This window comes from Pterocles gutturalis, unplaced genomic scaffold (assembly GCF_000699245.1).
Source record: "Pterocles gutturalis isolate BGI_N339 unplaced genomic scaffold, ASM69924v1 scaffold3522, whole genome shotgun sequence".
Taxonomy (NCBI): domain Eukaryota; kingdom Metazoa; phylum Chordata; class Aves; order Pterocliformes; family Pteroclidae; genus Pterocles; species Pterocles gutturalis.
The window spans coordinates 44,806-70,145 of record NW_010112486.1 but is presented as its reverse complement, the minus strand read 5'-3'; the positions used below and the strand labels follow the sequence as shown (position 1 = coordinate 70,145).

General features: G+C 37.6%; 1 protein-coding gene across 2 annotated transcripts in view; it reads left to right on the top strand.

The window, feature by feature from the left end:
- GHR (growth hormone receptor) overlaps positions 1–21,578 on the top strand; it is a 64,331-nt gene extending 42,753 nt beyond the window's left edge. The window contains exons 2-9 of one of the 2 annotated variants that reach the window (XM_010074057.1): positions 1,072–1,080; positions 6,493–6,611; positions 9,102–9,262; positions 10,285–10,463; positions 15,407–15,578; positions 17,141–17,231; positions 19,831–19,900; positions 20,141–21,578. In XM_010074057.1, coding sequence (XP_010072359.1) covers positions 6,604–6,611; positions 9,102–9,262; positions 10,285–10,463; positions 15,407–15,578; positions 17,141–17,231; positions 19,831–19,900; positions 20,141–21,103 — 1,644 coding nt within the window. In that variant the 5' untranslated portion in view covers positions 1,072–1,080; positions 6,493–6,603 and the 3' untranslated portion in view covers positions 21,104–21,578. Of the gene's footprint in view, positions 1–1,071; positions 1,081–6,481; positions 6,612–9,101; positions 9,263–10,284; positions 10,464–15,406; positions 15,579–17,140; positions 17,232–19,830; positions 19,901–20,140 lie in introns of both variants that reach the window. The other variant, XM_010074056.1, reaches the window with a different exon arrangement.
- Positions 21,579–25,340: the final 3,762 nt, after the last annotated feature.

Here is a 25,340-nt window from a genome sequence, read left to right as displayed (position 1 = left end):
AGCAGGAATTAAGAGGACTGAATGTCAAGAACAAGGCCAGATTGGGGGCCAGTATCTTCATGAGTTACTTCATTCAAATGTAACGAGGGTGTGGAGGGGGAATAAATAACAGGAAACAGCAGGATCCATTTGTGCATAACCAGCACTGTTTTGATAATGAAATACAGAGTTGGGACATAGTGTCATTGGTAATTGACAATACACAGCTGCATCTGTCTAGTGAAACCTGATAAATTCATGGCCCTGCGGATTATATTGGACCCAATGATTGAAACCTTGTTAGATTTGTGAGGAAGACTTCAGTCTTTCTGTTGCACTGTCATTATTCTGCAGGTGTCCTTAAACCAAGGTGCACTGCACAGTTGTTTGCCTGTTTCTTTTCACACTGTCCTTACAGTCACCTGCTTCCTCCTCACGTCTCTTACCTCAGTATCTCTTTTGGGTGATCGCAGATCCATGCAATGTCTTCAGTGCGCTATCAGGATATGTATGCGCCAACTAAGAAATTGACATCTTCGCTATTTAAATTGAGTGACAGTGTGGTTGCAGGTTTGCATCAGCTTGCACGTTTCATTTACTGTTTGTCAATATTATATTTCTTCTGCCTTTACCTCAAGTCTTTTGCTACCCTTTTCTGTCTTCCTCTCGTCGCACTTACATGTCCTCTTGTGCTTTTCTTTCCAAACATGTTCTCTTCTTTTCTTATCCTTTTTTTTCCTCCTGCGTCTTTGTCCTTTATCTTGTGCTCACACTGCTTTTACTCCCTTTGTCCACTCCCACCAGATGTTAGCTGTGCTGTAACTTTTCCTTTGTGAAAACACTCCATGTTGTTCTCACGTTGGCACGTCTGCTGTTTCTTTCCTAACACCGCTGCGCAGCCGTTTGCTGCCACCTGATGCAGCGAGGCGCTCACTGCGTTTCTAGAAAATGAGCTCATGTGACAAAATGGGAGGCAAGTTGTCCAGTCTAGCCAGGACCATCACAGTGTGCCCTGGCGTGACTTTTCCATTAAGGTAATTGGTAAGCTGCAGTTCTTAACCTGGCTTTGCACCCAACAGTCTTCCACTCTAGATCTTCTGAGTATTTTCCTCTTGGAGTTTGGGGAGGTGAGTGTCAGCCTGGAGCCCGGTTTGGGGATGCCGGATTATACTTCAGCTCATCTTTCTGGAAAAATGTCAGTCCTGGTTCTGAGCACCCATCTCTGGTGGGAAGCTGTCAGCTTCGGAGGGGCTGTGTCTCAGCTGGGACACCCCCTCACTACTGTAGGGTGGCATCGTTATGCTACATGATGCTGAGCATGGGTTTGCTTTTAAACAGCTCTTAGCTCTGAACTAGGCTTCGGACTGGAAATTGCTAGTAGTGGAAATTGCAGGAGAAAGAAGGATATTGGAGGTTTTTGTCGGTACTGTAGAAGTTGTTTGCTCTGAGAATGGCAGAGCAAGGAAGACCTTTTGTGATGTTTGCTTACTGCACATACTGTATTCCTGCATGACCTCATTTGTGGTTCCATGTTTTCTCATATGACCTGCCGTATAACACTTCATTCAGTGTTATCAAGCTCACGATTTTTTTTACCTTTTGTTCATTGTTTACATTGCAAACTTGCTAAAAAATCCTTCTGGCATTCCCCAAAACACTGTGCACCCCCCCTCTGTTATGCAGGGATGCCTGCATATTATTCTGCAAAATTGCAGTCACCAAATTAGTCTTCAATGCGGTGGTGAAAACATATTCCTCTTTCATATTCCTCAGCAAAACACCTGAAGTTATCAAGAACCATTTCAATATTTAGACATCATCCATGGGCAAAGTACTCTCTTATGCAGCATTTTCCTTCGCTTTTCACTGCAATATAACATCAGTTTTAGAGTTATTAAACTTTGCTTTCTTTCTACAGAGTACTTTATGTAGAAGTATCTTATTTACTACCAATATGAAAGAAATTGTCTTCTTTTCCTCAGAAAGTTGTTTCAGAACTTCACTGTTGGCCCTTTATGGACAGGTTGTACCTAGAGCAAAAGCTGAGTCAGACTATCAAGCAGCCTGGTTAGGAAGTGACCTTGTTGTCTCTGCTTACCACATCCCACTCTCCATATATGTGATGTCTGTCAATTCGTTAGTACTAGACTGTACTTATTTTAAATGTCATTCACTGGCAGGAAATGTTGTTCATTGTGCTGTGCTATTTGAACAAATCAGAATTTTCTGGTACCAGAGAAATCGACCTGCCCTTATTAAAGGAAATTGCTCAACATTTGTTGAGCTGGGTGGATTCAGAAACAGAATTTAGTTGATATAGTATTCACTTTCAGTGTACAAATTTGAATTACGGTAAATAACACTTGAAGTCTTCATAACTGTTTCCAGTTTTAAATGTAGTTAATTGCTCTGTTTACATTTCCATTTCCATCTTTCTCTATTATGATCTATCAATGACGCATTGTGTATGCTTTGAGAGTGGTTAATACGAAGATATATACTGTTGCATAAGGTTTCTTCTATCATTGATTTCCGTATTGGAACATGTTATTTTTTATTAAGTTTTCTCTAGGTTTGATAGGTATCATTAAGTTCTGATGACTGATAATTCTACAGAAACCTTCTATAAATACAAGAACCAGAAACATTCCCTTTTGTTCTGCAAAAATATATCCTCTTTTTTTCATTTTCTGTTTAGTTAGCTTGATTTCTTCTGATCATTCATATCCACATTATTATTTCACCTACCCAAGCCTCATGCTAATAAGAGATGTATCTGTATATTCTGTATTTCTTTTATTAGAGGGACTTTCAAGCAAAGAAAACAAGTGAAGTTGATCTCTAAAGGAATTAGCCTTCTGACACCTCTAGATTTTAGGACTTTTTTTGTTTTATATTACACCTCTATATGAATTTCAGTAAGCTGCAGTTTCAGTATATTATTTTCTTTTTAATGATTAAAGAATATGGCATTGAAACTATGCTAAGCGGAAAACTGCAGGCTGGTGACCCACAAACAAATGTAAGCAGAAGAGATGGCATGTCTGCATTCCTGATTCTTTCTGTAAACCGCACTATTGTTTTAGCTACTGTTTTGGCACAGTTTCTTCTGGCTGAGCCAGAATTTAGACCATTGCTAAGCTGTGGTCATAACATAATGAGAGCAGAATGTGAGGAGGGTTTACTCTTTTGCAGCACAGTTGTGGCAGCTGAAAGTTTACCTTCGCTAATGCCTGGGGCAGGACTAGGAGCTTTCCTACCAAACTTTCTTAAGAAGTCACAGTGGAAGAAGTCACAAGATTTACCAGCTTTTTTCCATGTTTTCTGCTGTTGAACCTGCGTGTTCAGCCAAGCCATTATCTTGAACTATGCGAGTGGTTTTATTCATGACAACTTGACTGGAACTTACTGGATAAAGTAGGGAAAGAAAAAGTGTGTATCCATGCTTTGTTTTGCTTTTCTAGTCTATTTTAAATGTTAGTTTGATGGCCTTTACTTCCAGTACCCTGCTGCCTTTATGCCTAAATGCATTCAGCTGAGGTACTGTGTTCATTTATCACATTCTGGTACAGTTTGTTCAGGAGATGGAGCTCACACAGGGCCCTGTACAATGTTGATAATCGACTTGTCTGGGAAACAAGGAATTCAGGAGATCTACCCTGAGTGCCAAGTCAATATGACAGTTTCCTCCAGTCTGTTACAAAAGCCTGTGGTTTTGAAGGCTGGAAACTTGACACAGAAACTGGAAATGAGCATTGAGAAGATAACTTGTCTTATAAGTGGAACTGATTATTAGAAAAACAAAACAAAACAAAACAAAAATTACAAACCAGTAAACCAAAAGTATATGAATCTCAGACAAAGCTGCTCCCTGCTCAAAAATTCGTGAGCCTGTTGAAAGAACACTAGTGAGACAAAGAAACAAGAGTCCTGTCATGAAGAAGTGGAAAAGAAAGTGGGACCTTAGGGATACACTCTTCTGAAGTTGGGGAGGAAGAGTCCAAGTCTTAATCTGTGTTCTGTGTGCATTGGTAATCCTCTCCATTGTAACTGATGCCATTTCTGGCTGCATATGATCCATTTTCCTGGAAGAATCTGCACATCTTACAGTCCTTAATTTAGCTTGTATATAAAGCTGATTAATTAAACAGAATGAATTATTAAGACCCTGTAGAGCCTATATCTAAGATCCTGCTGGACCTCTCAAAATGTAAATGAAGTTTGATTCCATTCAGTTAATTTCATCATGTTAAGAAGTGTCAGTGTGACTTTATATACCCCTGGAGATGAGGACATGGTCTGCAGGGGCTTTAAGTATTTATATTATAGCTATAAATATGGTGCAGGCATCAACAGAAATAGGGTTTTCCAGTATCTCATTTTCTCAAATTCTTAACCTGTTTCAGTCAAAATAGCCGTATTTGTTCTTGATGCATGTAACTAAGGATAGAAACAGGAAAAGCCATAACGTGTACTTCTTTGCACACTGTCTGTTTATAGAAGAAGGGAGAGACTCATATCTTATTGATTATAGGTATTATGCAATTGAGGCAATTTTACTCATGTCTTTGAAGTAAAGGCACAAGCTTTCATTTATTTTTCTTTGTTTTGTTTTTAAACAATGGTTTGATTTTCAATTAAATAGAAAAGAAAGTTCACGTTTAAAAGCAAGAACATTCATACATTTAAAAAGTTACAATGCTGTTCTTGCAGCTTTTATTCTGTTTTATTTTGGGCCTATGTTATGATAGTTTGCAATTTCACAATCACGTGCTGTTTTTAACAGGGATTTCTACCATGTGAAAATTGTTTGGTGAATTATGTGAAAATGTGTAAAAGCTGAAATCAAGGGCAATCAAAAGCATTTTGGGATTTAGGCCAAAGCTATCAAAGATTGAATGCCATACCAAACAAAAACAGGCACAATTGTCAAACTGGTTTGTTTTAGTATTTTCTGAAAAAGAACAGTGTGATTTTTTTCCATTTGCTACAAGACTTCATTTCAATTTTTTTTTTTTAATTTTAAAAAGAAATTAATGTACAGATCAGTTAAATGGAACATGCTGGCTAAGAAAGAAAGGAAAAAAACCTCTCTGTTCAAATCTCTCAGATAAACCATCAGTTACTATTATGTTGACAAGAAGAATTCTAAATGTTTTTGGGGGGGGGGCCTGTAAGCCACTCAAATTAAAAAAATCTCTTATTTACACATGTATGTTCAGGGCCTTGTTCAATGTCCAAAGTGTGAAATGAGTCAATGATACAGGGTGAGCAAATCAGAAGTTCATCATATTCATGTATTAGCTACTGACTGATGTGGATGCTTGGCATTGTATAATATAAAGCACACAGTTTGAACCATTAAACCCAAGAAATGCAAATTGCTTTGTCGTTCAGTGTCTGAGTCTGTCTGAGCCATAAATAAAGCAGTCAGCATGTGGGAAGGCTACAAAATCCTCATGCATAGGAGGAAGCATCTGGTGCATGTGGATGTCTGTACCTTAATAGTTTTTCCAACTTTGAGTGTAAATATTTTGTATCAAATATTCACAGCTGTGATACTGCAAAAACATTTGCAAAGAGCTTCGCATGCAGGGTCCAGTAGCATCATGTCATTCCCTGGCCAGGGTTCATTTCACCAGTCATAAACACCTGAGTAGTGTCTGCATTTTAGGTGCCTCATGGAGACATTTTCTTAAACAAATTATCATATTTCCCAGATAGTCAGTGAAGAGAGGTAGACACTTCCATGTGCATGCAATCTCCCTCTGGAAAGCTTTCCAGGTCAAATAGGAAGCATTGGCATTAGACCCTTAAAAATCAGGAAGAGGTTAAGTACTTGCTTTGAAAGCAGTGAGTCATACCCACAACTTTTGTTTTTATTTTTCTCACAGGGGTTGATGAGGCTGACTAATTGTACCAGTCATTTCATGGCCCTACATCATTTCAGTTTTGACAAAGAACAGAAATTATTAATTTAGAAGCAGCATGTGGCAGAACAGGCACATGCTGAGAGCTACCCTTATCTCTCTCACAGCAAGGCTTTATCTACACAATGTCGTATACACAAGCCTGAACTCAGTTCAAGGTAGCTCCTCTAATGAGTAGACACATTGCAGAACTGCTCAGCTGGGTAAATATTAGGCTGTGGTTAGTCTAATATGGAGCTGTGCAGTGCCACGCTTTCTTTAAAGCAAGTGCAGGGCTAATTCAGGTATATCTGTACTGAACTACAGCCACAGTGCTGGCAGATGCCCACGCTGTGTGTCAGTCTGTGGTACTAACGCTTCCACACTTCAGAAAAGAGAGCTTGACCCATCTTTCAAATTTGTCTCTCTACAAGTATAGTCATCTACATATATGTATGTAAGAAAAATTGAAATTACTTATAAAAGTTAATTATTTATAAAAAATGCTGAGTTTCATTTTAACAGCATGTTTTTTCTGGCTTATGGATTTGTTTACTGTGTCTCATTCTGTCACCTGACATTTTTCCTGACAGACATTTTGCAGTGGCCACAAATCAGCAAGTGCAGATCACCTGAACTGGAGACATTTTCGTGTTATTGGACTGACGGAAATTTTTATAACCTCAGTGCTCCTGGAACAATACAACTATTGTATATGAAAAGGTAATAATATGGAAGCAACAAAAGAAAGAGGAAGGGAGAAGTCATTTGATATGCCTGTTAGCTCATTGCTGTTAATTTTTGCTATGTTATGAACCATACTGTTTTTAAGGGCATAAAATTGTGTTTTAAGTACTTATTTTTCAATGTCAAAATTTGTTGTTAATTATTAAGCATTGGCAGTGACAAGTGTTAGTTGGCAGACAATGAAGAACACATTCTTATTAAATTTAGGTCCAGGTTACAGAATCCAGAACTGAACACTGTAGGGTGTGGGGAAGGAGTTTTTAGTAGGGGACTTCAGTTTATTCCTTATCAACCTAGCTTGCAACTGTGAGATTCCTTATATCTGTGCACAGATGTGGAGTTTGGATACACACCCCTTTCAAATTTTTAATTAAAGTTTTTTAAAGCTCCCATTAATCAGTTGCTAGATTAAACTCCAAATGTGCAGGTCCAGGTGAAAAGGCTGTTCTGAGACTGGGGATTATGTTTCATTGAGCCCTGTTCAATTCTGATTCAGGTTCCACTTAAGCTTTTGTAATTTTCAGGCTGTTACAATCATTAGCCTGAAAGAGAACATAGACATCACCAGTAATGGCTGTTAAGGAAAACGGGCCTTTTGTTCACAAGAATAGGAGAATGTGAGCTTCTGTTCCAGCTAATATACTGAGTTTCAACCTTTTTGATTTAACAGACACTTTCCACTGGTCATGATACATTTGCTTAGCAAACAAGCCTAATGGCACGGCTGGCTTTCTTGTTTACTCTTCTGAGACCTCTCAGAAATTTGGGGATCCAAGTTAAAACGACTATTTACGTTTAAATGTTTAGCTGACAGTTGTCAGTAGCATGTACCATGAGGGTATAACCTTTAAAAGTTAATTAAACACTATGATAAAGCAGTACCACATATGTTGAGCAGATCACATATTTCATCTTTGTCCTGGAAATTAGAATACTGCAGTAAAAGATGTGAATTGAACATCCACATTAAAAAATTCTGTTTCAATGTGCAAGCAACATTTAAGGCTTAGGACTGAACTCTTGTCGTCTAACCCAGTCTCCTACTGAGCACAAGCCATAGTGTCTAACCGTGTACACCTTTATCAAGTCCTGACTCTGACAGAGCTACAGCATTTCCTTTAGAAATGTGTCTGGACTCATCAGCTCAGCACAAGAGCGGTGCTTAGTGGCAGAAATGCTTCTTACTCAATTTAGGTAGCATCTGCCTTTTTACTTCTTAAGCACCCACTCTAGTATTGAAGACTGCACTTGGCATAGTTGATTTAGCTTAATCCTCCTTCTGTACAGCTTCAATGGCCCTTAGTGAGAAAAGGCACTTACGATATATTTTTTACAAACCAAGACTGCAATTTTTTAAAAGGTCCCTGTTCCATCTGTATTTGGGCTGAGAGAGAGATAAGGTAAAGAACAGCAACAGCAGATCTGTTCGCTATGAGATTTCTTTTTCTAAAGTGACTTCAGAAGTACTGAATAAAGGTCTGGCACTTTCCTGTAGACTGTTTATAACATTATGTTCCCATTTTGCTTTAACTGAAGACTTACTTGGTTTTGAACCTGCTGACTAGTTTCAGCTTGGGCATATGAAAATGACCCTACGCATGTAGCAGTATTTCTCAGAGTTCATGCCACTCTTTCTAACTCTGTTGGTTTGTCTTTTTTAAGAGATTAAATGAATGTAATATTTCCTGCTGCAATTCTTTTATTTACAAAGAACATTTATGAATTTTTGAACAAAGTCAGAATGGAAAAACATAAAAGGTTTCTTGCTAGTAGTTCCAAGCCTGTGTTTTAGAAGTTCTGTACCCCAAGGAATTTAGCCCTTCCTCACTCACAGCGCTGGATTTCTCTTCCCTTCATTCACATCCCGCAGTCCTGGGTTGGTTTGTGCCAGGTCTCCTGCTGCATCCACCCTTGGGCACTTTCCCCTGTGAGCAGTCAGTGCTCTAGTGCCTACCTCCCAGTTCAGTTCCCCAGGGCAATGCACTCCCCTGTCCCTGGCTTTGCAGGTGGTGCAGTACTGATCTGCCATAAGGTCTGGCTTTCGCTGTTTCAGATCTCGTTATGTAGATAGGCATCTTCCTGCAATTTAACTTTGCCTGAACAACAGTTGCTTAAATGTATATGAAATTTACCTCTGCTTGTGCTTGCTGGTAGTCACTAGCACCTACCAGCACAGCAAGATGTGCTCTCTCTGACTGTACTTTTGGAAGCAGCATCTGAAGCATAGGAATGCCACTAACATTACATTACACTAACAGTACATGAGAACCTAAACTCATTTATGCAGGCTGCTTGGATAGTGGTTTGGTTTCACTGTAAATCACAATCAATGTGGACATGTTTTTCTGACTTCCATAAAAGTTATGATTTCTTATCAACACTGTGTCTTGTAATATCTATAATTTGTACTTTGTAAGATCTATAAATCTCTCTCTCAGGTATATTACTTTTTTGTTGTCATTCTAGGAATGATGAAGACTGGAAAGAATGCCCTGATTATATCACTGCAGGAGAAAATAGCTGTTATTTCAACACATCCTACACCTCGATTTGGATACCGTATTGTGTTAAGCTTGCCAATAAAGATGAAGTATTTGATGAAAAATGTTTCAGCGTTGATGAAATAGGTATGCTTCCATTATACATTTTACCTCTATATTTTTGTATCACAATAGGTGTGATTCTCTAAGCTTTCATATTACTCATAGTGTATTTAAATTTTCCCTCTCAGAAATGTTAGTTTCTAAAAAATACCATATATATGAAGGGATTTGGTTTTGTAACATGTGTAATGTGATCCACACCAGAAAATATTGCCCAGATTGGAGAAAGTTAAAAGGATAAAGGCAAATACTTGGTTTCTCTTTTTGAATACTGGTGGTCTCTCAAATGTGTGCAGATAAGCTTGCCTTTGCTGTCACTCTGAGCACTTTCTAATGGACGCTACATACCCATGTTCAGTGTGAGCAAGGATGGCATTAAAACCTTGATTCTGCAAAGTTCTGGGACCAAATAGTTTTTTGTTCCTGAATCAACACTAATCTACAGAATCAGGATGTTTAGCATTTGTAAGCTAGAATTTATATTTATTGCAATATGAATTGTGGCTGTCTGGGAGTTTGCAGATGTTATTGCTCGTTCAGAGTGGTGGTATATGTATATGCAATTAATTTATTCCTGTAAGTGACTAGAATACTCACTGCAGATTAATTTTTCAGATACCATAATTTTTTCAGTGTATTTCTATATTAGTTACTAAATATTTAATTTATCTTTCTCTGTTACTCCAGTTATTATTTTTATTTCTATTGAGGACTCTAAATTTAAATTTTGATGGACAATTGTTTATGTCTCAGTGTTTTATAAGCCGCTATTGGGAAATATAGTGTAATAGGTAATACATTCTTAGTCTTCATTATTAGTCAGTCAAATGAGATTTATGCAGAACATGTCTAGCACCAATGGCAGGGTGCCTTCTTGTTACCAGACTTGTAGGGACTTTGTCATTGACTCATAGGTTTAGAAGTTAATCAGCAAACATATGGTTAATATGCTTTTTTAGTCCTGAAATCATTTAACGGTGTGTAGTAAGAATGATAATTTCACATTGAAAACTGGCTGTTTTGTTGCAAATACTCTGTTTAAACAGTACTACCTGATCCCCCTGTACACCTGAACTGGACTCTGCTAAATACTAGTCAGACTGGGATCCATGGGGATATCCAAGTAAGATGGGATCCACCACCAACAGCAGATGTTCAGAAGGGATGGATTACTCTGGAGTATGAATTGCAGTACAAAGAAGTTAATGAGACAAAATGGAAGGAGGTATGAAGCAAATATTTATTATGCAATAGTGATAGTACAGTGCAGGCTTGTTCTGTCCTTAACACTTCTGTACTACTGTGAAAAGCAGCAGGTTTGTAATTGCTAATAAGATGATACCTTAAGTCTTAAACAAATACCCATATTCTTCTAAAGTTTTCTAGCAAACGTAACTCTATGTGTCAAGATAGTTGGCAAGCAGGATAATAATAACAAACCCTGAAATGGGTGTGTTAGATTAGAAAGTATAAGAATAGCCAGATATATACAAGTTTTTTCAAGCATAAGATATTTCTTTATTGTTTTCCTAAACCTCAACTATTTGAAACAGTGCATGGTATTTTTAGTAGTTGGAACAGGAACATTTTGCTTGGAAAATGTAACCATGTCAGTCCAGATTCTTCAGTGTACCTGTAAAGTTCTAGTATTTATAATTACCGTATCAGTAAATTAAAAAAAAAAAAAAAGAAAAGCTTTGAGTTATAATTTAGAATTTGATACAATAAGCAAATAAAAATAGTGCAACATAGCTAAGACATACAGATTTCATACCAGACAGCAATGGTGACTATATAGATAGTCCATGAAAATATAAAATATATATATACACCCCAAATCTTTTTGAAAATCACTTAACTTCTCATGTAGTTAGTCTTCTTATTACAGGGAAGAAAATGTACCCGGCTTACCTGAATGCATAGGCTAAGTGCTAGTGTGTCGTGGTATATTTGCAGATGGAGATCTTTTCCTGAATACCAATTCGATGCAATAAGAACATAGTTTCAGAGCAGAACCCTTCCTTTGCATTCTTATTAACATTAACTGAGTTAACTGGCAGAAGGAAAGCAGATAATACTGTTATGAATTTGTCTTAATCTACAAAAGGCAAATTTACCAATTGAAACATAGTTGAACTGGTTTGCTTGCCTTCATCTGTGAAAGACCTTGGACCCCTCCTCACCTCTGATCCTTCTCCATGTTCGTATTTTCTGCTCCGTATTAGAAAGTCTACAGCCAAACAAGGCTACAATGTCTATAACTTTTTCCTAGTGTTTGTCTGAGCTTCCCTCTATACTGATTATAATTACTCTATAGCCTCTATATTTTAAAGCCTACAAAATTAGTTAAGTTTAGGCAGTAAATCAGTACTCCCTAAGAACTTGAAAATTTGCAGAGTATTTATGGGATTTATAAAAGCAGTTGGCAATACAGATACCTCTTTAAAACTGCTTTTTTTTTTTTAGTTTTGTTATAAGCCTTTAAGTATCAGTCATATAAATACTGTAATAAAGCTTTGTTCTTGCTCTGCTAACATCAATAATTCCATCATGCCTTGTGAATAGTTCTTCCCAGGAGAGAAAAGGTTTGAAGTTCAGTGTTTCTTGTTCAGAAAACAGATAAGGAATTGCCAAATACTATAATTGCCTCAAGAAAAGAGAACTGTAGATTATGTTGTACTGCAGCTGTATACATTGTATGTTATTGTGCCTTTCAGCTTAAAAGCATAAAGGTGGTGTAATTCCCTGAGACACTATCACAGCACAAAAGAGAAATTTCTGAACAAAATATTGGTCCATCCTAAGACAATAGCAAAACTCTGAATAACAGCATTGGATCAACGATTTCATTCTTTGCTACAAATATCTTCTGTAATGAGTGTTGAAGCAGTACAAAGATAAATGTCTAGTTATACCATTATTACTAGATTTTTACACAGAGGAAAATCTTTGACTGCTTAAATATACCATAATGCTTTGTACATATGAGTGATACAAAAAACTGATGCAAAGATTAATTTATAGTACTTTAATTGTATTAAGTCCCACACTTCCTGAGACTTGTTTGTAATTTTTTTAGGTGTTTTGGGATGAACCTGATTTTTCATGTGTAGCATTATTTTTTTTCAATCCATTTACTAAATGAAAATAGATAACTTATAATTGAAAGATGACCAAAACATTAATTAGTAAAGTATTATGACAAGAAATTATAGTGATAAGAAGATCAACATTATTTTCTGGGAAACTTCCTAATAAAATCCCCACCTTCATGTAGCAGGTGTTTATGAGACAGAACTAAATTTAACGTCCCTCACAGTCTGAAAAAATGTCATTGTTGTTAATAGCTCTTTCCAGGGTATCTTTTTAAAGTTCTACCCTCTTATCTTGAAGTGTTGCCCATTACATTCACTAGACTAAAATTCAGTCTGCTCTTATGCCTTTCCAAGTTTGCTAATTATGAGTAGCAATAGCTATACAGACCCTGCAAGGCTGCTCTGCTTTTCAAACAAGGTGTGAAAACACACATCATCTGAGCAGTAGTGAAGAATGGTGACTGCATAGTGTCTGTGTATGAAGTGCCTAAAAATCTTAATGTGTGATAGGAAATCTTGAAAGTCTAGTTTTCCTTTAGTTATTTATTGTACTTCTGATTAGCCTCATCTTTTGACTCATTTAAAAAAAAAAAAAAAAAAACCAAAACAAAAAAAACAAACCCACACCACCCAGGCCCAGATCCACCTAAAATGGGATTAAACTGGTGATCACAGCTCAGTCCTCAGTGAAGAGGGCTGGACCAGGGAGGACTCTGCTGGCTCACATTATCTTGTTGAGTTTTTGCTGGAAAAGGTCCATTTCACATAGACTGAAGTGTGCTTAGGGCAGGGAAGCATGGAGTACTAAATCCAGAGCTGAACATCATCAACAACAACATCATTGTGTCCATACAGCACTGTGGATGAGATACAGGGTTTACTAGTCTGAGGCACTCAATCATCTCCCTGCACTGCATTGGATATACAGAGCAGTATCTCCATTGGTTTTCCAGTGCCCAGTGCTGTGCTATGCCTACCGAGAGTGCCTCTGAACCTTTCCCCCATACTGCCCATTTCCCAGTTTTCACTATTTTTCTGTTAAAGTTGCTGAAAGCCACTGCCTTGGTTGCTGTGCCACCTGCTATGCGTGGGCCAGCCTCTGCTCTCGTGGCCCCATCCCAGTGGGCACTCTCAGTGACCCAGGGCTCCAGCTGACTAGTGACAAACAGTTGCTCCACAGTCTGTGTTAACCCCCTCTTGCAGGGCCAGACTCATGCAGGCAGCACAATCACACAGCTCAGCGTGACAGCAGGTTTGTCACACGTTGCCTTAGGATGGCAGTCAGAAGCATTGTGCAGTGTATACTAACTGAACAGCATGCAGTAAATCCAGCAGCCCAGCACTCTGGTTCCAAGCTTTCCTTTACATGCTTTCAATGAGTTTTGTTATAAGCTTTTGTGTTATGTTTTTATTAGTTATCTTTTGTAATGTCTCTCTCATATGGCTTTTAATTGATTTAATCCATATGAGAAATGCTATTCTTCTATTCAGTTCATGCTGAACCTTCCCCAGTCTATACATTTTGCTGCACCCAAGTGCCTTACTTAAAGTTTTGTTAGTTCGTTGATGGACTGGAGACATCCTACCTGTCAACTAATTATCTGTTCTTTATTGTTCTTGCAATTTCAGGTACACAGATAGAGTAATTTTACCTCATATTTCTCAGGGCTCTAGTTTAGCCTGCATACTGCTTTTTCCAAGTGCTACCATTATTTGGGGTACATAAACTTTTGTGTGGTCCAGCATCCTAAAGAATCTCCACTAATTGTCTCAGAAAAAAGAAAACAGCCAAAAAAAAAAAAAAAAAAAAAAGGCAACCTACCTGCAGATCTTTGGTTTTTAGCTTTTGCTATTTCCTTGTGGCTTCTTAGCACAAAATAAGGAAACTGGACTAGTATATATTGTATTCCCTTCCCAACACATTGCAAATGGATTGTTCTCACATGTTAAAAACCTCTGTGATGTAGAGCGATGGTTCTCCACAATCTTCTGCTCAGTCACTAGCAAAGAAAAGCAGTCTGTCTAGGATCACTGCCTCCTCCAAAATCTGACTGGTTGGTTCTCAGAACACTTGAGTGTGGAGCCATCAGGGATCACAGAAGTCCACACATCATAGCTACCAACAGAATGTTCTCAAGTTTAGATTATACAGCTACAGTGATTATAGGATTATATTGCTGAGACTTCTCTCTAATCCCCAAAGGCTGATGTTTTCCAGGTGTTTTAAATCTTAGCCCATGATGAGTGTTGCCAGTATCACACTTGATTCTGAAGTAAAAGTAGAATATAACATCCACCACATGAATTTCTATTTTGAGTGCATTTTCTTTATTTTTATGTACTTGGGCTGTTGAAGCTAAATACATATTCTTAGAGGAGGAATAGAAGAAGAGAGATTTCACATATTAAGACCTGTAGTATGACTTCCTACATAGTTTGCTATGAGACAGTATCTAAGTATGTTATGGTTAATACATAATATAGAAATCTTAAGACTAATAATCCGATGCCAGCTCTCACAATGCCTCCGTTATCATATTTTATTTTCAGTTGAATATTGTAGGAGCTAAGCCATCTTCCCCAAATAAATAAATTTGTAAGATGCAACACCTCTGATTAGAAGGCCTTTAAATAATTTTTCTTCTTAGAATTAATTCTGTAGTGGAGACTGGACTAGTTTTAAGACTTCCATGTTCTTTTAATGGGTTTTTGGTATTGTGAAGTCAGTGATGTTGTGTTGTAACAGTAAAAAGGATTTACAATTTGATAAGATCAGTGGGAGATGTTCACACCACCTACTTACGGCATATAACTGGGGGCAGCTGCCTTTCTTCACTGACTGTGTTTACAGAGAGCTTGGATTCTCAGCTTTTGGTCTCCCGAATCACAGCAAAGCCTGATGGCTAATAAGTCGAAAGTAAATGGTGTGAAGTTTCTCTGAATTTTTCTCATGTTATCCTTACAGTTCCAAGTAGCAAAAACACCTTCAAATGTTTATTTCTGATCTCAAGAAGCAGTATAAAATTGCCAGTACAACTCAAACAAATAAATCACAGTTCTCCTATCTTTACAGTTAGAACCCAGGCTCTCAACAATGGTCCCACTGTACTCTCTGAAGATGGGAAGAGATTATGAGATACGAGTCCGATCAAGACAACGTACCTCCGAAAAATTTGGGGAGTTCAGTGAAATCCTTTATGTATCTTTTTCTCAAGCAGGTGTTGAATTTGTTCATTGTGCTGAAGGTAAAGAAGTGAAGTGCATGCTCTCTTCTTGTCTTTTCTGTGGTGGTGGATTTTTTTTTCTCCTTACCTTTGTTGTTGTATGCTTGAATAGGTTGATAATTCAGCCTACTGCATGAAAATAATTTTTGTGAGATTAAGAGTGTATAAATTCTATATAAAAGTTCAGAAGTAAACTCAGCAAGACTGTTTCCCAGAGAGCAAAAGTACAGATAGCTTTAAGAATCAGATATAATAACTGCTGCTGCACATCCTGTAGTGCCTAAAATACAGTTAAATCTTATACTTCATTGTGTAAACTGAGCACTCTGGTAGTGAAGAGAAGAATTGTCGCTTCTATTAAAGTGTTACACTGCTGGCTAAGTCTCTTATCAGAATGATGTACTTTTCTGATCATCCTGATACTATCAAGGACAGTGTTTTTCTGATTCTTGTTTCTGTCTTGTGGTTGTTTTTAAAGTGCTATTAGAGACTGTGCCTTTTCCTAAAGCACTCTCAGGCCTGAACTACTAAATTAAGTTGTCAGACTATGAGCTCTTCAGCATATTATTTTAACAAGCTGCTTTACTTCATTTTCCAGGATATTAGTCAAGGTGTTAAATAAAACCACCCGTAACTCTTATCTTTCAAAATCTTCCTAGATTCCCTTTTTTAACTCTTCGTATTACTAGCTTTCATTCCTAATGTATATGAACAGCTAATGTTCTGGACATGTGGCAATATTTTATTACCCCCACTGCATTAAGTTGTCAAAAGTTTTCATATGAACAGTATTCCTTGGCCCAAAAAATGAGTGACATTTATATGGAAAACTTGAAATTGGGAACCAATGAAAAGAGTCTAAGACTACAGCCAAAATAAACATCTCTATACTTTGTAGTCTACAGTGTCAGCTTAAGCATGATGGAATTGCCAGTATTTAAAAGATAAAACATTTCATTTAGCAGCGTTTTTCTTCAATCCAACCAAATTGCATTTCTCAGTGACCTGAATTCTCTCTTTGTAGCCACCTGCGAAGTAAATAAAAGGGAGAATAATTTTTTTCAGTTGATGGTTTACAGCATAATTCATGTTCTGCCTTTAGAAAGAGGAGTAGTATGCTTTTAAAACAAGCATATTTTAGTTTCTGCGAGAGAGGAATAGTTTGCTTAAGATTTAGTATGCTGTTAATAATGTTCTCTTAGCTTGGGTGAATAAGCAGTAACATGGTCTGTGGCATTATATGCTGTCAGGCCTACTGGTAGTATATTCCTGGAAGGCAGAATGTTCCTTTTGTCTGCTTTTACTACATATATTGTCTGTACTAAGATCTTGTTTGTATTTAAAAACTCAGTCTGTTTTTGCAAGGTGTCTCAATGTGTTCATACATGCAATATGGAAACTATGGAAACCAAAAGTGTGTATATATTTCTGCTTGACTCAGAACTTTCACATTTAAGGAACCAGAAATTCTCCTATCAGTTTCTCTGACTTCAGAATCCTCAGGTAGCAGAAGAGAAAGTTGAAATTAAAGATGCAACAGAGATGCAGATTCCTGCTAACATGTTTTTGTTCTGTTGTTTCAGAAATCGAGTTTCCATGGTTCTTAGTTGTTATCTTCGGAGCATGTGGGCTGGCTGTAACAGTGATCTTAATTCTGCTGTCTAAACAAACAAGGTAGAGTTTTTATTTGTCAGATTTTGTGTACTTGCAGTTTACAATTTAGGGTGCTTCAATTTTTTTCACATCTGGGGGACTAAAAACTATTTTGAAGATTTTTGTCCATCCTCTTAAGCTACATGGATGCTTGCACACATACATACTGGGCCTTCAGCAGTGGGAATCTGATTGTTGACAGCTTCTGTTTGTTTTGAATTGCAGAATATTTAATACTTAAGTATTTACCTAAATAGTTTGTTTAGGATTGGTTTTTTAGTCTGTTCAAATTTTTATAATTCTGTTTTTATCCACATGCCATTCAAGAGTTTCACACAAACATGTCAATGTATTTGGTTTTGTTCTTAGACTATTCCATTAATCTCTGACTATTTCTTCATCGAGGCAAGGAAAAGAGCTTGAACCATAGGGCAATATTTGGTCTCTGTGGGTAGACTGCAGCTCCTATAAATAACAGGAATAAAATAAAATAAAACAAAGCTCATCATTTTGTCATTTATAAAAATTACACATATATAAAAATGACAAAATGGTCTCAAAGTTATTTCATCCCCTAATATGTGTGTTCAAGGATGGGTTTTGACAGAATAATTCAGCTTGGATGTCATACCAGTACTGTACTAGACTATGGAGCAACACCGTGGTCAAGTCCCAGTGCGCACATGCATGCTGTCAGGGGTCTTGTACATACACTTTGTAAATGTATACTGAGGTGTTTTGCACATACCAGCATAAGGACAGGTCACTGAAATTAAAACAAGATGGTGCAGTTGGAGCAGCTCTAAAAAAATAATTTAGGCAAGCAGCACTATGCTTTGGCCATGCTTAGCTTCAGGAAGCCACTCCCTGCAGTAGCATCGTGGTGCCAGAGTTAAGACCAGGGCTTCTGACACAATGCATGACAAAAGCTTGATGGGTCAGAATGGGGCAAGAACAACTGGCATGTGGGACTAGGAGCTCACTGAGGTCAGCTTCCTTGCTGGAGGAGGCTTTTCTCCACTGAGGACCCTTCATCCGGAAAGTTTTTCTGGACATACGGGCCTGCACCCTTTCCTTCAAACTGGTGCATATGGTGCTGGGAGTGACAACGTCTTCTGCAGAAGAGCAGGCTGCATAGATTTCCCGTAATGCAAAATAGCCAGGCTCCATTTCCTCCTGTATATGAAAAGATACCAATTCATATTTTCCCCAACTCTGATCTCACAAGATGGGGACCAGGCTCCTAGGACAGATGCCATAGGGTTAGGCCATACTTTTTTAGAGATGAGAGATGCAGGCTTGAATTATGTGAGGCTAAGAAAGGAGCAGAGCGTAGTTTTCCCTTCTGAATGATTTCTCCAGGCAGTGAGCAGTGAAATTGTTTATTTTGTTAGAAGCAGTGCCCAGTCCTGCCAGAATAGCTGATTTGCGGATCAGCTAAGTGCAAATCTTAAACTAGTACCCTGAGAGCCCAGTCAATGCACAGCTAACACAGTGCCTCCAGGGATTAGGTGGAAAATTACTGGATTTCTGGCTCTCATTGAGACTTTCTGGGCAGAAACTTGAGGATCTGCCAAAAACAAAAACAGCTAGGGAATTTGGGCCTTCCAAAGTTAAGCTGAAGTTGTATAAATTTCTCCCTAGCACTCCTTAATACTCCACTGGTCCTCTCTGGACTTCACCAAGTTCACTAACAATGCAGCAAAACTACTATTTGGATTTGGATCTGCCATTCCCAGAGTTTACTTTCTAAAATGAGCATGTAACCCCATATAAAAAGAATGCTAAATTTTCCTTTTGGAAACTACAGTTTGTGTGTTTGTGAAAGAAGCAGGGAGGTAAAATGGAGGAGATAGGCATGACCTGCTGTTGTTGGATTATTATTGATGGAAAATCATCTTTCTATTTTGGTTTTCTTTTTTTCCCCTTCAAAGAATTAGAAGTTCACTTTATGAAGGACTAGAATAATATGTATTTCCACAGGATGTACATGCATAAGCAAGTTACTGGTCCTTTCTGTACAAGAGTAAAACCCTGTCGTTACAGTATATCACTTGTTACGTTAACAGTTCAGAAAACAGAAGTGTCATAGAGACGGCAAAATACTAGCCTAAATTTTTGCAGTTGTGTTTCTGTTTTATTTATTAGTTCTAAAGGAATTAACTCTTTTCACCAACTCCCTTTTCCTGTTCCCCCATTTAAATTTATTGGGTTTATGCAAGACTACTGTGTCCTTCAAAAAGAATTTTTGGGAAGGTCACTCTGCACACTGATGCTTGTATCAGGTTCCTTTAAAAATTATGTAAAGAGGGAAACCATTGACAGAGCTCTAGGAATCTACTCTTTTTCTAGGGAGCGTTAAATTGTCGAAGACCAGACTCCGAAATAGATTCCCACATAAATGTATTGTGACTTCAACAAAGAGTGCTGCAGAAAACTTAGGGGTTTTTATTGGCAATGAGAGAAAAAAACATTATTTTCCTTAGAACTATTTGATATTGAATCTTCAAACACTTCAGGTTTGAAGTAATTTGAGTATAAATGCAATGTAAAGCTCTCTTCTTTCTAACCTCCTCAGAAAGGAACACTGTCAATTAAAAATCATCTTTTTTTTTTCCAGGTTAAAAATGCTGATTTTCCCTCCTGTGCCAGTTCCAAAGATTAAAGGGATTGACCCAGATCTCTTGAAGGTAATATTGCACTCTAAAATCTACACTGGGAATCGGTGTAGGAGTAGCAGGTGACGAGTCTTGTCCCAGGCGGAACAATTTTGTCAGAAAAAATTATTACATGGCGGGAGTGGCCACAGAATTAGTTTTCATAACAAAAAAAAAAAAACCCAGCTAGAGTTACCTTTCCTTAAATTGACATAAAAATCACAAGCATTTTTATTTCTTCCTTTATAACATTCATTTTTTCTTGCTTTATAGAAAGGAAAGCTAGATGAAGTGAGCTCCATCTTAGCCAGCCATGACAACTACAAGACACAGCTATACAATGATGACTTGTGGGTTGAGTTTATTGAGTTGGATATAGAAGACCCTGATGAAAAGAACAGAGTCTCAGACACTGACAGGCTCTTGAGTGAAGATCACCTGAAATCACACAGTTGCTTGGGAGCGAAGGATGATGATTCAGGACGGGCCAGTTGTTGTGAACCAGATATTCCAGAGACAGACTTCAGTGCAAGTGACACATGTGATGCCATCTCTGACATTGATCAGTTCAAAAAGGTACCTGAAAAAGAAGAGGATCTCTTGTGCCTTGATAGGAAAGATAATGAAGAGTCACTTCCAAACCTTGCCGACACAGACATCCAACAGCCACGTATGAGCACTCAGTCCGAAAATAGCCAGCCATGGCCACCTTTTGCAGACAGCATTAACTCAGCTAGTCCATCAGTCCATACCCAGCTAAGTAACCAGAATTCATTGACAAATATCGACTTTTACGCGCAAGTGAGTGATATTACTCCAGCAGGCAGTGTTGTACTTTCACCAGGGCAGAAATCCAAGGTGGGGAGAGCACAGTGTGAAGGCTGCACAGAACAAAGCTTCACCACGGACAACGCCTACTTCTGTGAGGCAGATGTGAAAAAATGTATTGCGGTGACTTCCCACAAAGAGGATGAGCCACATGTTCAGGAGCAAAGCTGTAACGAGGATGCTTACTTCACCACAGAGAGCCTTACCACTACCGGTGTCAATCTTGGAGCTTCAACAGCAGAAACCCCAAGTTCAGAGATGCCTGTCCCAGACTACACATCTATTCATATAGTTCACTCTCCACAAGGCCTTGTGCTCAATGCAACTGCACTGCCTGTGCCAGACAAGGAATTCAACATGTCTTGTGGCTATGTGAGCACAGACCAGCTGAACAAAATCATGCCGTAGTTCTTGTTTGACTAGGTGTGTGCAGTATTTCACAGCAGAGAGTCAGCTTGGGCTTGTATGCTGAAACCAAAATGAAGTCTAAAAGTTTCTCGTGATTCTTATAATTTTATCTGAAATGTTGCAACATAAAATAGTCATCAAAATATTCCTATCGTGTTCTGTAAATATTATCTATGAATTTGTCTTGAGACTGTTTTACTAACAGTGACTGTCTTGTTCTTGTGGGTGTTGATTTTTGTGATACTAAACATTGAAATGACTATGTTTCATGTACAGTAAATCGTGCTTTCTCATAAAGCTAAAAATCAGGTGGTTTAAAGTCTAAGAATTTAGTAAAAACCATGCTCTTGGCAGAGATCTTTATATCAATAATTGGGAACTGAACATTTAGGTGAAAAAACAAAAGTAGCTTGAATAAATAACACATCTGTTTTGATTTATATAAATTAATGAAATATATTTTAATATTTTAATCATAAAAACATAAACATTTTCTATTACACTACACACTGTAGTTCAGTTATGATGACCCATCTAAGGAATGTAATTGCTGCAATCTTAAAAAGGAGTTTTCTGTTTTATAAAAGTTTTGTTTGCAGCAAAAAGAAAAAATAATTTTTACAGAGCCATTTTATACCTCCAAAGAAACTTGTAGAGAAATTTTGAAACATTATAGAAACTTAAACTAACTGATTATATTACTTTCTTATGGTAACTAATATAGAAATACACATTCAAAGTAAAGTTTTGTAGAAAACTTTAAAATATTCAAAATCTTTGGGCAAATTGTTCTTAATCAGATTGTGGTTAATGCTAATAATATACTTTTTTATAAGCAAAATTGTGTTGCCACAGTATTTAAACAGTGTGCAACTATACTTTTACTGAAAATCTTTGAAAACATGAATAAGCTCTGGTGATTTAGCAGCCTGATCTCTTCACATTTGACCAACTTCTGAAGTCCTCTTCCAGCCAAAGGTATCACTACATTTATTAGTTTGTGCCACATAAAATCTTGATTAAAAAAATAAAATAAGGACTTCAGGAGTTAGCCAGCAGTTCATTTTTAGGGATATAACAGGATTAAAAACTTTAGTGGAATATGGGGATTGAATACAGCATTGTTTAAAAGTGTTTTTCATTTTTGCAGCCTAACAGCATCTACTCTGATTGCATTAGGCAGACTTTCAGAAGGAAAGGAGAGAAAACTGAAACTCAGTGGGAAAGCTTGCTTTGTTCTTACGTATATTAAGAACTTGATGGAGCTTTGCAATGAACTATTATTGCCTCCTAGGCCATGGCTTCAACATAGCAGGGTTCTTCTTAGAAAGCAAATCGGAACGTTCATTTCTCTGACCTGAACAGAAGCGTATGAAGCGCAGTGAATGCAGGTTTTTGCTCATGACGTCTCCCACTGAACTCACTGATGCTCACTTTGTGACCAAGAGCTACAGGACTGGGCCCAACTATTGGGTGGAATTTTTAAGTTTAGAACGTACTCTATGGTAAATGTGCATTAGATATTCTGCTAATTTGCTGCTATATTTTTCTAACAGCTACATTATTTAGTTTCATATAAAATTCCATAGATGATAGACACTAATGCAAGTAATGCCTATGCGTGTGTTTGGAAGAAGTTTCTTACTCTGTTTCTATTGCCAAAAATAGTTAAATACCTCAATCAAACTCAGAATGTCATTTTGGTACTTTACTGGTCATACAAGCCATTATACGCCAGTCTGAAGATGTGTCTTTCAGTTTCTATTTAACTTTCCTTATGTCGGTGTTTTGTTTGTTTTTCTCAAAGTTTAATAAATGTATTGTCTTTGATCTGTCCTGACACAACGTGTTTTATTGCAGATAATTAATTTTTTAATTGAAAATAAGATATTTTATTAGGAGAAATCAAGTATTTGTCATTGAATAAAGTAGAATACAGCTTTTCTTAGAATAGAAGCAATGTCTACTGAGATCAGTGTTTTCACTGATTGATACGTATATAGTTAAAAATAGAAGCATGGACCTAAATTTATAGATGGAGATAGGACATGCTGTACCCAGAACCAGCCAAGACATGTTACTAATTTAGCAGACCAGTTTACCTTTGGCTGAAACAGCCTGTGGTTGCAAGTAAATAAGCTGCAGTAGTTCAAGATTTACTCCTACCATTGAATCCACAAATCAGATATTCTGACAAACCTCAGCATTATAGTGATAGTTAAAACCTAGCAGCATGTCATAGAATAATAGAACGGTTTGGGTTGGAAAGGACCTTAAAGATCACCTAGTTCCAGCCTCCCCGCCATGGGCAGGGACACCCTCCACTAGACCAGGTTGCTCAAAGCTTCATCCAGCCTGGTCTTGAACACCTCCAGGGATGGGGCATCCACAGCTTCCCTGGGCAACCTCTTCCAGTGCCTCACCACCCTCAATAAAAAGTTTCTTCCTAATATCTAATCTAAATCTACCGTCTTTCAGCTTAACACCATTACCCCTTGTCCTATCACTACACTGACTTCCTGATAAAGGGATATGAACTCTGAAATGTCAGAAATGTTAGATATTCTGTCTCCATGGAAAATGCTGTACCTTGAACATCTCCCAGTGTGTAACTTAGTAATGTACTACTGTCTCTTCTCTCTCTAGAGGTAGGGAGGGAGCTGTTGGAGGAATCCAAGTAGACAAGGGTAAGCCCTTTCCTCCCAAGGGAATCAGGATGTGATTCAGTTCCTCAACACAGAAGTCCAGTGCCATTTAAGGTACGTAATTGGGCTTCCAGGTGCTGGTCCAGAACAGCACAGGTCTTGTGTAGATTCTGGCTTACCTAAAGGCCTGAATGATGATAGATGTCCATGTTTTGGTAGTTGGATTGATCCTCAGTGGAAGAAAACAGCTCCAGGAATATTAATATCTTTGTGTCAGGTAGGTCTGTGTTCCCATCATAGTTAATAGTCTAGTCAGATACAGAAAAGCTGATATTACATGATTGTGAAGCAACTTGTTTATTTACTTTCATCTTTTCTTTGAAGTAAGGGAAAATATACCTGTGGTCTACAGAAAGAGCCTCTAGACCAGTATTTTTTTATCTTCTCTCTTATTCACATTGAGAAATAATGTTGCATATTGTCCCAATGCCAGACATATGAGTCAATGTAAAAGTGACAGAATTTATTCTTTTAGAAATGCCTACCAAAGTTGTACTTTACTGGTTTAATTAATGACTAAAATGTGACAGGGTGAAAAGACACAGACATCACAGACGGACACTGTAAGTAAGGAGTATTTTGGTGATAAATCCAGTAACTTTCACTGCATTGAAGCTTTGGCACATAAACTGGCTGCACTTGTTCCCATCCTTGGAATGACATTTTACTTATATATTGCCTCACAGAGACTAGTCTATATTAATATCTGTATTCAGAAACCATGTTGATTCTCAAAAGCAAGGAGGACTCAAGCTGCTCTGCTGGCTGCCTTTTAGTGTCATCAAGAAGCACCCTTCAGTATGGAAAAGTTTGTTTGAGCCCCTTTTCTCCCTCAAGGACCATGTGCATTTCCAAGGCTTCAGGTAGCTGTTACAAGAGACTGAAACAGCACCATCTATACCAGTTCCCATTAAAACAAGAAATAATTTTGTCAAACTTAATGACTTACACTTCTGTTCTTTACTGCTTGAGTTGAAATGTTTTTCCTGACTTATGGTGCAACAGGTGAGATCAGCAAATTAGGAGAGCTGTTCACCCTTTCTGAATGAAAATTACCATTACCAAAGGTATGTTTGTATTTCAGAATAGTAAAGAAGTAATGGGGATTGAATACAGCATTGTTTAAAAGTGGTTTTGATTTTTGCAGCCTAACAGCATCTCCTGTAAAATATTAGTAGTAAAATATTTAAGAAGAGATGAGTGTTCTATAGACTTGACATCTTTTTTAAAAATGCTTCAAGTTAATGATGATGCAATCTATGCTGAGAACATGCTACTGTCATTCACAGCTTAGTATATATAACTATCCATGCATCAGCACAGTTGTACAAATGGGTAATAATGCTCTGGTTCAAAGAGAAACTTAAAACTGTATGACATGTAGCCACAGCAACCTTTTTTTCCTGCACTGAGATGTGGCATCTCAGGGGCTCAACGAGTGCCTGACACAGGGTGCCAGATTGACTTATTTGAGAGAAAAACAGAGAAAAAGTTTAAAGCATGTTGTTATTTTTATTAAAGAAGCAGTGCAA